This window comes from Branchiostoma floridae, chromosome 4 (genome assembly GCF_000003815.2).
Source record: "Branchiostoma floridae strain S238N-H82 chromosome 4, Bfl_VNyyK, whole genome shotgun sequence".
In the NCBI taxonomy this organism is placed as follows: Eukaryota; Metazoa; Chordata; class Leptocardii; order Amphioxiformes; family Branchiostomatidae; genus Branchiostoma; species Branchiostoma floridae.
Window position 1 is genome coordinate 9403590 of NC_049982.1, and position 14058 is coordinate 9417647.

The 14058-nt window shown below is 42.0% G+C and overlaps 2 protein-coding genes across 6 annotated transcripts in view; both read right to left on the minus strand.

Annotated features, from left to right (window-relative positions):
• The window catches only part of LOC118413336 (tetratricopeptide repeat protein 17-like), a 27392-nt gene extending 21366 nt beyond the window's left edge, over positions 1-6026 (minus strand). For 4 of the 5 annotated variants that reach the window (XM_035816668.1, XM_035816669.1, XM_035816672.1 and 1 more), the window contains exons 1-4: positions 5895-6026; positions 5542-5731; positions 2331-2468; positions 196-317 (exon numbers count right to left, since the gene is read on the minus strand). In XM_035816668.1, the coding sequence (XP_035672561.1) occupies positions 196-317; positions 2331-2468; positions 5542-5709 (428 nt within the window). In that variant the 5' untranslated portion in view covers positions 5710-5731; positions 5895-6026. The remainder of the gene's footprint in view (positions 1-195; positions 318-2330; positions 2469-5541; positions 5732-5894) is intronic. The other variant, XM_035816671.1, reaches the window with a different exon arrangement.
• Positions 6027-9717: 3691 nt separating this feature from the next.
• Positions 9718-12711, minus strand: LOC118413338 (dnaJ homolog subfamily C member 7-like). Its single transcript, XM_035816673.1, has one exon. It carries the CDS (start codon positions 11975-11977, stop codon positions 10253-10255), a length of 1725 nt encoding a protein of 574 aa, XP_035672566.1. The 5' UTR covers positions 11978-12711; the 3' UTR covers positions 9718-10252.
• Between the last annotated feature and the right edge of the window lie 1347 nt (positions 12712-14058).

A 14058-nucleotide genomic window follows, 5' to 3' on the forward strand; every position in this document is an offset into this window, starting at 1 on the left:
AGGGCTCATTGCTTGCATCAAACCCATTCCATATGGAAAGCATTTGTGGAATTTTTTCAATATTTTCAGAACTGTAATGCACAAAATGTGAGGTACATGTCAAAGCCCAAATGGCATCGCCAAAGTAATATTCTTAACAATAATGACCAGTGTTTATTGAGTATACACACGGGTGATAACACTAATATTACCCACCTAATGCCTTTGTTCTCCAATGGTAACACAGTGCTGATGTACAAGTCAAAGTCTGTCAGCTGTCGCTTAGCTGCACGGCAGTCTGGATCGGTTTTATAAAAGGTTTGCTCCAAATTCGTTTCCTGAAAAAATAAAAGAAAACACCTTAATGACTGTGAGAATATATATTTGTTTATCTCAGGACTGTCTCCCTTGCATCTCTGCCCCACCCATTGTTTGGGGATCCCATGCTGTTAATTTGTTTTCTTAATTTTTCATTCTGATGACTTTTAAGTTAAGACTTTTAGGCAGAAGTAGTGAGCTTTGTAACTTTGTGAGTATGAAGGTTCCAATTGAGTCCCCAACATAACAATTTGCCCTCTAGTTCTGTATAATGTACTAACGCTAGTTCACATTTATCCGCAGGGTTGCTTATAATTATATCCCTTTTTATAATAAATAGGGTATTTAGCCTTTTTAGGGTTATCAAGTCGATGGACGGTACCTTAATAGTTACTTGAATAGTTTCGAATTTTCAACATACTGTAGCTTGAAACTACCGTCCGTCGACTTGATATCCCTGAATACTAAATGATTTTTTAACAACGGATATAGGTTACCCCGCAGATAAAGGTGAACAAGCATTACATGTACTTACGAACTACAGTCAAAGGACCTTACACATGTCAACAGCAACAATGTACAAACATTTAGAACTATTTCTATGTGCCTTTTGCCTTGAGGACTGAGGTACATACATGTGAGGACAGCATAACAATGAGTCACTGTACAGTCTAACAACTGGGTGGTTTGTTTTTGTATAAACAACCTTGAAGGGTGGTGTGACTATGGCAGAACTTGCAGAGCAGCTTGTACCTTTAATTATGAATTAAAGCTGTCTGTCGAAGAAACTTTTCGAAAGAAACCTGACTGTAGAATTGGGACAATATATAGGATAGGTCATGCAATTCTTATCGTTGGTTCTGCGTGTCTGGAATAATTACCGTATGACCAGGGTAATATCTCAGAGAACTTTTTAAGCACCAGGTGTCAACCTAGCTATCTTTGATGAGACAAAACTCATTTGTAACTCCACTATATCATATCTGTCAATGAAAGCTAAAATGACTTTAGAATTAGAACAATATAAGATAGATAATGCAGTTATCCTTAGTTGGTTTGGTATGTGTTGAAAAATCAGTGTACAATCAGGATAATTCCTCTGACTGAGAAATTTTCAAGCATCATGTTATGTATCAACCTTGCTCACACCTCCACCTGTAGAATTCCTGTTGAGTAATGAGTGCCACACCCATTCAAACACAATGACCCACCAGGTGGTTGGGTATGACACATTGTCTGGTGTCCAAAACACAAAGACATTAATGGCACGCCAGGAGAGAACCAAAAGGGGAGGCATGCCAAATTTGAACTTGAAATATATAGAATTTTATTTCATTATGTTCCTTTTGTTTGGTCTAGCCAAACATAACGTTACAGACAATGATAGAAAGAGACATTGGATTGTCAGGGTCTGCTCTAATGTCTCCCATGAATAACATGTCATACTGGAAAAACTTTGTCTAATGTACAAAACCCGATGAATGATGATGATGATGATGTTCCTTTTGAATTCAAAAATCTATTGATAAACGAAATCTTTAAACAGAGAATAGTTTGGGTCTGTCGGGGTTGTTAACTAGCAACATGACCGAAATCATCTCGAAATCCTTCGTAGTTAGCGACTTTTCTTTCTTTTAGCATGTCAGCAATATTTCTTTGTCCTGCATTTGCACAGGGCCCACCAGGTCTTACCAGTTACAAATAGACTACTACTAACTGTGAACAGAGGATTTAAGGTCTAACACAGACAGTCATGAACTTCAAAGTATTCAGACATGTAGCAAACAACAGATAGTGAGTGTGAGTGAGTGAGCAAAGTGTATTTCTTTTCAAAACTCGATCTAGAATATTATGTGTGGATATGCTTCTAAAATGGTTCTCATACCATACTGGATGAATGGCGTATTTTGCCAGTTAGCTCCAAGCCTAGATGCTATAAGGACAAGAAAAAAAAAATGTTTGAAAAATGTTTCTTGATTCTGAAACTTGATTCTGAACAAACTGATGGCTAGACCCAGAGGATTTGAGTCTACCTTGTCCTCGGTCTCCTCTATGTGGATTTTCTGCGCCAGGAGGTCCTTCTGCATCTGTGAGATCTGCTCCGTCCGTTCCGCCTGGCGCATGAACATCACCAGGTCATCCGTCCGTTTGATGTTCAGCGGAGACTCAAACTGGTAGGAAGAATAAAAAACAAAAATTAGCATAAGACGTGTTGGAAGGCAGAATACGGTAGATCCATTTCAGCTCAAATACCATACAATCTGACAATATTGAGTCAGAGATGAACAAACTAACACACAACTGATAAATGATCAATGTGTGCTGCATCTAGTAAATGAGCCAGCCATTAGGCATTCATGTATGAGCTAAGATTAGTAAGAATACCAATAACACTTTGCAATTGGGCCCTTTTCCAAGCATTGACTTAAATTCACATCAAGAATATTTTGGCATGTGTAACTTCAACATGTTTTCTGTCTACAAAACCATTTATATATGCATTATATATTCTGGTTTGTATGTTTCTATGATAGTGAGATTTTTTCAGCTATTGATGTTAAATTGTCAAACTTTTTTTAATTCCTTTACTTCAAGGTAATGCATTTACAATTTGTTATGAGCAACAGAAAGTTATGGAGTCTTGCTGGATATATAGTTAAAGGTCACAATTGGTAAAGGCATTGAATATTGATATTGATATGCATTGATATTGCCATTAACTCTGGTTAAAACCAGACAATGTTTTTAGTCCATATTTTGGATATAGAAGTGGCACAACAACCCTTGACCTGACATGACACAGACAGCAGCTGAAAAGTGCTGCGGATGTTAGCGCATGTTTGTATGGGAGTCTGCCAGGGCTGGATTATCAACAATAGCGAAGTGGCAGTCTGACATAAGCAACAGGAATCCACACAACAATACCGAGGTTATTCAAGGCCAGGGCTTACTATATACTTCACTTGATTAGATCATAGCATTTGTTGTACTGTACAAAAAGGCTATTGTTATTGTTATATATGCTGGGGCTGGATGGGATCAAAACTTAATTTGCAGCCTGTCAGACTAATTGCATTCTGGGTCAGTAATTGCAACACTTGGCATGTGGAAAAATTTGGGTTTGATACCTCGAGCTCTTAGTCTTGAATATTGGTGTTGTATTCCTTCTGTTCATTCAATACTTAAGTAGCACACTTTGATATAAGCTGCAAGTCCCATGTTTAACTTTATTTATGTAGAGCCACACCTTGAGCATATCATTAAGGATTACACACTTCAATTCTAAAACGTGTGTATACAGTATGATGGCTAGGATGTCTAGAAATTAGAATGACTTTCAAACTTTAAAAAAAAACTAAGTCCCATGAAGTCTGTGCTTGTATCATCCAATCAAAAAGAGAAAGAACTTAATCAAGAGTGTAAGCATTACACACATTTACACCATGTATTCATTCTGATGCATAGTCACATCTGAGGAACAGGATTGTTGAACTTAACCAGACAGATATATTCACAACACAGCACAGAATCTGACATTTGGCACTTGGCAGACACCAAGTTTTCAGTAACGTTTATAAACATAGACGCCTTTTCACCTCGTTCACACCATAGCCAAGGACATGGTATCATGTGCATCTGCCTGTGTCTTTCAGTAAATGTCATCAGCTGAAGGTGACATTATTCTCATGGAATTGCCCATCCTACCCAGATAATTATACAAGGACTTTTCACAATGCACAAGAGAATATAAACAGCTATTTGCATTGAATGACTTCTGAAGTACCAGGCTTAGTTGGTTTGGTTGTACTGCTTCCTTTCTTCATTAACTGATTAAGTTTGAACTTATATTATAAAAGTCGTCCTCTTACAAGGTAACTAGTGTTTGGCAGACTCTTACTACTGACAGACGACTGGTACTGATCATAAGTGTATGGTACATCAATAGGAGGTTTAGGATTTACAAACATATTTGACATATCTTTCAACTGAGTATGTTGATTAGACTAATTAAGAGTAGAGTCTGCTTCATGATGACTTTGTCTCAATTCTATATCAGTCTACCAGGTAGATGTGGTGCCATGATGTAATTTTGTAAACAGGTTCAGGGCAGAGGAAAAGGATATTGACAACAATGACTACAACTTTCATGGATTGGCACATAATTTTTGAGTAATCAAACTGTTGGAGGACCTATTTTAAGTCCATTTAAACACTATTGTTTCACAATTACGAAAACAACACATAAACATCCATGTAACTATGCATGGAATTTGGCTTCACCATCATGTATGCAAAATTTGGCACAGCGAATGACATACTGTTGCAAAAATACATAGATTGACATATCTTTCAACTGATGTGACAAACACCAGATCAAAACAACATGTTGTTTGTAAATTGTAAATATGTTAACGTTATATTTATATCTACCTGGCTCCGTGGATTGTTGGTCTAACTGTAGAAATTGTACAAATAGAGTACGCTAGGGGAGTCGGCCAGCCATATGAGTATGTATGTAATCCACGGAGCCTGGTAGAGGCTATAAAATTGTAGCAGTTGGAAACTTCTGAATCAGCACTACTTCTAGTAGCCTCCATAGCAGGCTCTCTATGGGCTATGAGAGAGGCCAGCAATCAGCGACCCAGTACAAAAAGTGCCAAAAAAGCCCATAGAGAGCCTGCTATGGAGGCTAACTTCTAGAGTGTTTTCATTTCTCAAGGCATAATCCTTGGCAGTGTAAAGTTCACCAAGATTGCACACAGAGATAACGTGCGTGTTATGTCTGGGGAAATAAAACCGTTCGCTTTCCTCTTTCAGTGTAACGTTACAATACTCTGGCAGCAGAGAATACATAGGTAACGATATCCGCAAATTACTTTGTTGTTGTTTGGTCAGGTCGAGTTGTCGTGTTGTGGGAGGGGGGCGCAAAAATGATTAGATGGCAACAACTCTAGTTTGTGTCGTCTGCTATTTTTCGTCCGTATAATTTCTGTTGGTGATCTTTACCTGGATGGTTGTGTGCCATGTGGAGGATACTTGTTGTACATTCTAAGCACGGAACAAGTGACCACCTGGAAGCGATCGCCTGCAGGCATTTATCAGAAGAATGAATAGTCGGTAACTCAACTGGCACTGAGTTGTGCCCACCCCCTTCCCAGTGATACGAGATCGCCCCAAACGCACATGTTAGAGAGGCTATTTGAGATCCTGGCGTAAAGACAAAGACATATCCGTGTCCCTCACCTGTTGTTGTATCCTCCCGTCCTCGGTGACGACCCAGTGTGTCCAGCCGGCGGCCAGAAGGGCCTGGCTTGCCCACCACAGCAGGCAGACCAGCAACAGGGATGGCCCCGTCGCCATCTTGGCGAAGCTAATTAAATATTCATGAGCTGACTTGCTGTGTGTCAACATCAAATGTAGGTAAACAAAACACCTGTTGGGTCAGAGGGGGTTTCGTCAGGAAAGAATCAAGACTAACACGTTTTCTGACAACGCAAAATAAAGGACAACGTGTAAAATGCATTGCAGTGTAGTGTTGTGGAATGCTATTTTTGTGATCACGACAGACATCTTTCATGATACAAAACAAAGTTTACCTGTTCAGTTATTTGCAGCACGCTTTACGCCTTCTACGTGACGAGCCTTTTCTCCAAGACCTCTCCTATGTTTGTCTGAAGACTTTCAGCCACTCAAAAGATGCATGGGTGAAACGTTATATCGATGTGGCACCGAATTATTTCTAACACTAGTTTCTTGCTGTTTATATATTTGTTCAGCAGTGAACGGGACAGCGGCATACAGTTGAGGATCATTCCTCCCTTTTATACCTGCAATATTACATTTCTTTGTCATGACGGCCGTGTCGAAGCGTGATTGGTGGTGCAGTGCCGCCTCCTCTCACCTCTATACTCCATACAGGTGTATCTCCTGGGCTCCAGGGAACAATGGAGACTCAGAAATTATTGATGAGGCATGGGTAAGTATGTGACACACCAGAAGTCCTATTGTGTAGAACAATTTGACTTGCTGTGCGCACTATTTAAAACGCGGAGATACTTTGTAAAAGTCGCGGGTGAAATGATATCGATATTACTACGCTGAAAACGCCGTAAAACATTCTACCATCTTCCTTTCCCTATTCTGTCTTGCTTGTATATTCTACCAGTCTCCAAACAGAGGTTAGGCTCCGGCTGTTTTTTAAACGTTTTCAGGCGTTTTTATCGGGCTTTATTTCTATTTCGTGCTGTTTTCTCGATGTCTCGTGGTCACCTCTGCTTGGAGAGTATGTAATGTTATGTTTCTCTGACAAATAGTTAGTAACTTACAATTAGTGCTTGGTATGACAAATGGTACATGTAGATATTTGACGTTTCAACATAACAATGACGCCGTATGGGAAAGAAAGAGAAAAAGCATCGTGATGAAATATTCGTTGGAAAATTACAATAATCATTGTGATCTGTATGATATCCGCCATGTGCTCATTATGCACGTTAAGCTACCTGTAAACGTTAAAGCGCTAAATACTACATTCACAGAACGCAGTGCTTCATTCATAAACTTCACGGATAGCTTTAACTTGCAACTTGTCAAATGGAATGAGTTCAATTTTTTTCATATCGTGTGGTTATTTGTCTCAATCTTTTACTTGTAGACAATCACGCCACCTATTGATTATCGACCGTATTGCTTGTATATACATACCAAGAGGACTGACATGTGTTAACAACTTGATGACTTTAATATAGACGCTTCCAAAACTTTTATTGACAGTGGCATGGCGGTCGAATAACACAAAAGAATAAAACATTAAAATCAGATAATCTTCCTGTCGTAAAGTGATTGTCACTTTGAGCTGGGCTATCGCAAACAGTGGGCGGGCGCTGAGAGGGGCAACTAGACTTTGTCAGACCCAAAACTGAACGTTACAAGAGAAGTAGCATACCATATCAAAGATAACCCTTTTGAAAAGTAAAGTACAAAATGAAGACCATGGCAAATAAGATGTATGTATGTATACGCAACGTTGCATGAGCCATAAACCATTTGATTGATTTGATATTCTGTATCATTCGTTCCTTCTCCGTCGAACTTGATCTCTGGTGGCCAGGGTGGAAACTGTGTGGCACAAGTCACTGTTTTTTAGGAGCAGGGTTGTAGCCAACACCTGTCCTTCAGTCCTTTGAAGGAATTTTGCAGCTGGGGACTGAAAAATGAATTCCCCCATTCCGTCCCATGGGACAGACAAAAATTGATATGTAAAGATATAAAAAAACCGAAACCCATGTGTTCTTCTTCACCAAATCAACACTATTGAACAGCTTAGTCTACAAGCAAAATTTGCACCTCAAAATGCAGGAAATGGTGTTTCAGAGGGTCTTGATTTAAAAATTTTCTGGGACCCAGACCCCCCAGAAATGACGCGCAACGTCACGCCATGCCTTCGGTGCTCGATAGGATTCCCATTCAAAATCAAGGGGACTGAAAATGATTTCAGGCTGGTTAGGAGTACTAGTATTTGATTCTTTGATTTATTATTATCACATTGCACTACTAGACTAACGTTAGCTAACTACAGAGTCGGTCATGCTTGGTCCTCAGTCTGGGGTAGCCCACTTCAGATTGTTTTTGTGAACAGTAGCAAGTCGTTTATATGGACATTAAAAAAAGATAATTACAAAACAGAATGACAAAACTAGGTCGTTTGATGGTGGGAGTACTAGTGTTCGGCGTCAGGTGCAGGACTCCACCTGGCGGTGAAACGTGCAGCTGCACGTGTGTGGAAACGTGCCCAGGCCGTGACAGGTAGTAGGTCTGTGCCGCGGGGCATGCATTGTCCTGTTTTGTTACAAAAGTACCATCTAAAATTATCACAGCAGAAACGTACAATTAAACAACATACTACTCTATGATTCTCCCCCGTTGCTTATAAACAAATGTTAACGCAAAGGTTGGAGTTTGTAGGGAACAGACGCACCTTCAAAGTTTTACTGGGCCAAATTTCATACATAAGGTAGCCAGGTGGTTCAATAGGGGTTCTTGGAGGAAAATTCTTAAGAAAGAAGTATGGCGACACGAATGGGAGAGAAAAACTGGCTTAGATGCTCATTGGGGTCCAACTGAACAAACTTTCCTTGAAAATGCCTGCATTTCGCTCCTTACACAGCTGCAGAGGTATGAACTGGAACAATGGCACCTCCGGTTTGAGACGTTTGCCAAGATTTTCCGCTCAGGTGGTTCTGAACTAATGGTGAACCGAAAGACCCGCCGATGTCTGGCATGGGTATAAATCATGTAAACTAGGTGACATTTCACAAGCAGGAACTTCGTTTGACCCACCTGACCTCCCTCCCAGCCAATATTTCTTAGCGATCGAATATAGAAGCTAAAACAGCTATGGTGTGTGAAGGATTTTAAGATTGCTGAGAAAGTTTTCTGTAACATGCTGGCCATTCGGTTACGCATTCGGTCACTTAAATTGGTGGAATTCTTTCATGTTTGTTTTCTCCCAATTGGGGGATAGGTATTTCCCTGTATTTCCTGCTTTCCATGAATTTGCAAACCACTTCCGTCTTTAGGTACAACAGTTCTCTTTGTGATGTGGCATGAGTAATATCACTTTGAATTGATAATGACAATGTCGTTCGGAAGGCCCTTGAACATACTAGTACAATACAGGAGATGGAGAAAGTCATATAGGGCTTATGTCTGGGCTTAGACTCGTGTCATTTTGTCCAAATCATCTCAGGTCTGTAAAATGCAAATTGCATGTAAAATGTAACAATGATCTATTCTCGGAGCATTACGTATACTTATCTGGCCAGCTGACACAGCAGAAGATAAGCGAAATAGATTTGCATATCTCAGAATGGGAACCTGTCTCAAAGGTATGATCTCTGGGGGGAAACAGTAATTAAGACCACTATACCCAGAGAATCGGCGGAACTAGAAAAGCAACGCCTATAATTTGACCACTTCTTTGACGGGAAATGATCCTAACAACGACACCAATTATGGTGAATGAATCATAATTGTGGCCGACATCTTTGTGTCGACACTTTTAGAAACTGCAAATCATGCACTCTTGCGAAATCACTGTCATGTTTTGGTGATGTACCTGTTATTACCAATGTATTTTCATATCATTACATCCAAGTTGGATTTATTCTCTTGCCAAACGTTGGTGATGCTTTATTTTTCAAAAACACGGGTACAGTTTCACATAATTACCATTTCATCTAACGTTTCATCTCATCTTGTAGTTTTTAGATGATATAAAATATAACCTCTTTACACCTCTACTTTAGTTGTCTAACTCAATGCATTTAGCCCATTTAGTTTGGCAAGACTATGCAATAAAGATCATTTTCATTGTGATTGTCTTATTCTATAGGTAAGAAAATAGCTGAGACTCTTCAATAATCGAGAAGATAGAGGCCTTTATTCACCATAACCCACCCGTTGCACCGTTCCCCACCAGTACAAAATCTACTGTTTAGAATAGCATTGATTGTTCATAGAACAGATATGTATTAAGCACAAGCTCGTATTAAACTATATTACCTGCATAGAAAACATTGGACATATCAGCGCTGTTCACGTGCCCATGTGTCTGCTACTTCAGGCATACAACAATGAAATAGAATATGGCTTTCAATATATTATTTTGTGAAAGAAAACAGAGGGCAGGATACTTCCTGTATAAGTCATTGCCAGGACCTTTCACCAATATTACAATTTCAAAAGCGACTGAGAGCAAAACGAGTCTTCGGGCAAGAAAAGGCAATTCCGGGTAAAAGAACCTTTTTCACAACGAATTCAGACTTACTTTCATGGCAAGTAAAACTAGCCGTACTTTAATCTATCCTAATAAGTGGTTACCTGCTCTAGACAGGAAGTATGCATACTCAAGCAGTTACATATTACTACTTCAAGCCCTAACCCCATTGTTGCGTCATACATGGTGAAACTTGAATCGACTATTTGTGAATCCTCTACTAGCAAACCCATAGCGTTGTCTTCCACCGGGGTTAGCCCCCGTCTGAGCTCCCGGGTTAGCGTTGTAAGCATTGTGTCCAAATCTACCAGTCCTCTGAGTCTGGGGTGGTACGTTACCAGTTCCGAACTTAGAAAACCCGCCGAAAGCGTCCTGTACCCCCTCCATGGCTTGTTCCAAATCATAACGCCGTTTTTCCTCGGCGTCAGACAGCACGCCGTACGCTTCGCTGATCTCCTTAAACCTCTTTTCTTGTATGGCTTTCTCCTCCTCGCTAGAATCCACGTTCTTGTCAGGATGACATTCCTTTGCCTTCTTTCTGTACGCTTTCTTGATGACGTCGACACTTGCCGTCCGCTCTACTCCCAGGATTTGATAATAGTCCCTTGACGTGCTTCTCTTCAGTGCCTTCTTCGCCTCCTGGAGAAACTGCAGGTGCTCGTGCGTTCTGTCTTGTTCGCACACTTTTTCGTAGTCTGAAACAGCCTGTTCGAATTGTTCCATCTCCGTGTAGCACTTGGCCCTCCGGAGGTAGGCCTTTGTGTATGATTCATCCAATCTGATGGCGTTTGTGCAGTCTTCGATGGCCTGCATGAGTTTGTTCATTTTTACGCAGACCACGGCGCGGTTGTAGTACAGTTTTGAGTTCGTCAGATCGATCAGTGGGTCAATGGCGAGCGCCTCCGTATACCTGTCGAACGCCTCCTCGTATTTGTTTGCCTTGAAGGCATCGTTACCTTCTTCTTTCTTCGTGGCGAGCGCCTGGGCCTTTTCTAGGGCAGCATTTGTCTTCTCGTGCTCTGGAGAAATGTCCAACACCTGTTCAAAATGTACGAAGGCGTCGTCAATGTTCCCCTGGTAGTACAGACACAGTCCCATGGCGTACAGAGCGTCTACATTCTGGGGTTGGTACTCTAGAACCTCGCTTAGTACTTCGTGTGCTTCGCTGTAGTTCCGCATCATAACCATACTCTCTCCCTTGTACACCCTGTATTTAGCACACTGTGGGACTTGCTTTATCGCTTTGTCCATGTAAAACAACACCCGTCTGTAGTCTCCTTTATCCATGTCACGCTCGGCGAAAGACTGTAAATGAATCAGGTCTTTGGCGACCCGGAGGTCGCTGGAAATGGCCTGGTTTTTCGGCTCGAGCATCTGGGCTTTGGTGTAGACTGCAGTGGCTTCTTTGGGACGTCCCAGAGCGAGTAGGCACTCTCCGTGACTGCAGTATGCGTCTATACAGTCCGGAGCGAAGTCGGTGGCTTGGACCGCGTCCATAATGGCGTCCTCGTACTTGCCTAGCATGATGTTACAACCGGCCCTCCCCGCCAGGTAGTCTGGACAGGTGGGGCACGCCTCAACCGCGTCGGTCCAGTGCTTCAGCGCCTTCTCGTAATTCTTACAGTTCATGAACGTGTTGGCCATCTTGACGGCCATCATGGCCTTCCGGCGGGCCGCCATGTCCTCCCCTCCCGCGGCTGTTCCGTTGGCTTGCATGTTGGTGGAACCCGGCGACCGGAATCGGGCTCGCTTGCCCGGCACTCCACCTAAGATGGCGCCCGAGGAACGCGGATTGTAATTCCTGTCTGACAGGGCAGACAGTTCTTCCTCGCTGTCGGTTCGGGCGAGCTTTTGTCCTGCCGTCTTTCTGTTTTCCTGACCGTAGAGACGGCTTACCGGCATGGTGGTGCTGGGACCGGGGTGACGTCTGCGTGTGTTCGGTCGCGATCCCAACTATCAAACTGGGATCACAACCGCCCGCGACCCTAATATAAAACCTTCCCCTCTGGGAGTGGAAAAAAGCTGATGACGTAGGGCGGATCGTTGCCGGTTACTCAGGTTTGAACAATAACAAGGATGTTTGTGACGTGGAATCACGGGACGGAGAGACAGTAATTGTCCAAGATGGCGACAGAAGTGCCCAGGGCGGTGGAGATGAGAGAGACAACCGTCTTAACACACCTGGTGTGACTGCGGGCTCCGGTGGGCCTCCCGTCAATTCCGCTTTACCCCAGATCACACATGCGTGCGAAAAGCCTGGAAAATACGTGTGCCTGTAAAATTGATTACCTTTGATGACAGGTTCGACTATTCCTTTATGGCGTGAGGAATTGTCTTAAGGTTGATGAATAATGAGGACATCCCCGAGGAGCATGCCCATATATGGAAAAAGGTAATTTAATTGCAGAAAAGTGGTTCTTCGAGTTCTGCCTCTACCATATTTGGAAGTAGCATGGCTGTCCCGGGGGACATTTAAATGGTTCTTTAGTCTGTTTGGCTGAAATTTGCTCGTCAGGGATTTCTAATTTTGAATATCCATTTGGAGCAATTTGTACCATCCCGGAGAAGTCATCACCAAGACAATTCATTCGATTTGTTAAATTGATTTGTATTTGTATTTATTTGATTAAACGCTACGCGTATACGAGTGTCGCCGTGTCATTTATGTATGTCAAACGTATCTTTTTTCACCTGTTTTTCAAAATAGCATTAGACACATTTTTCATAGAAATGAATGGAATGTTCTGGAACAGTTTGTCGACAACATAACGTTAACTTCCGCATCATAAGGTGTTAGCACTGAGGCTTCCTAACCTTGATGCTAGTATTTCGGTCGGTTTGTTTGATTTCGTTAAGCTCATTTCGGCTTTTGTTTTGTTTTCTTAAGTAATCAAAATTAAAGCTTCCAAGCCTCTTGGTTAAAAGCAACAATTCTGTAATTCTTTATATAAGCAAGAAAACCTTACGTCACATTCTATACAATGCGCGATGAAACTTTGCTACTGCACAGTGAGTAAACTAACTTTGCTTAGGGTGACAAATCGGTGAAGCGGGGCCGCCTGGTCCCCATGGCGGTTGACAGTTTACCAGCGCGTGAACAATGTGACTGGAATACCGGCGAATAGATTACAGCGGCTCTAAAGCATTTCTCATTTCTCGTCGTACTCTGTTGACTGTTTGGACAAAACAGCACAAACATCGCGATTTATGCCCCCTCTCCCCCTGCCCTCCAGTGAAATTGAACAGTTTTTTATAGGAACATTGAAATATTTTAACCGGTTTCGAAAATTGGATGTTAGGCGATGCGTTACCATTCACTTTTGTTGCTGTTGTAATAATTCACTAGCCAAAAGTGACACCCCAACATGCGCCAGTGCCGTGTTATGAACGGACTACTGTACATCCGTGCGGCCGTGACGGATCTGCGGGCCCTGACCTGGTCTGTTAGCGGGGACATAGGGCCGGGCCCTGCACGTTTATAAACTCAACAACGACATGTTTACAAAGGCTAGGTCTGGGAAATCGCCCCGTCGGCTTACGGAACAAGTTGTCTTATAAACATTTCTGCGTACTTACCTACATGAAAACATGTCCACAGATCTAGCGACAGAAAGAGAGAAAAGTTGTTTTATATCAACTTTTTCAGTGATGTACGCGGTAATGAAATTCTTGCAGGCATAAAACATAGACGTATTGTGGTATCATTGGCTGATTGCAAGAATCCTCTTTCGACATACTCTCCCGTCTCTCAGCCTTGTTCAACTTTAATAGGAGGAGTTTGTGATGTCTTGGATCTTGCCCTCTATATTCCTTTCAGTGAAAAAGAGTCGTGAGAGGATATATCGATACCCGCCCTAGAAATTGTTGACGGATGCCCGATCTGTATACGTATTCCTTAAGCCCCCTTTACAAATCAAGAATTTTAGCTCGGCCGAGTTGTCTCCGAGCTCTCACTTACGAGGAGGTCTGACCCTGATGCCGAC

Bases quoted from the DNA above. Each gene is read 5' to 3' on its own strand.
- LOC118413338 (XM_035816673.1), bottom strand. From the start codon at position 11,977: ATGCCGGTAAGCCGTCTCTACGGTCAGGAAAACAGAAAGACGGCAGGA.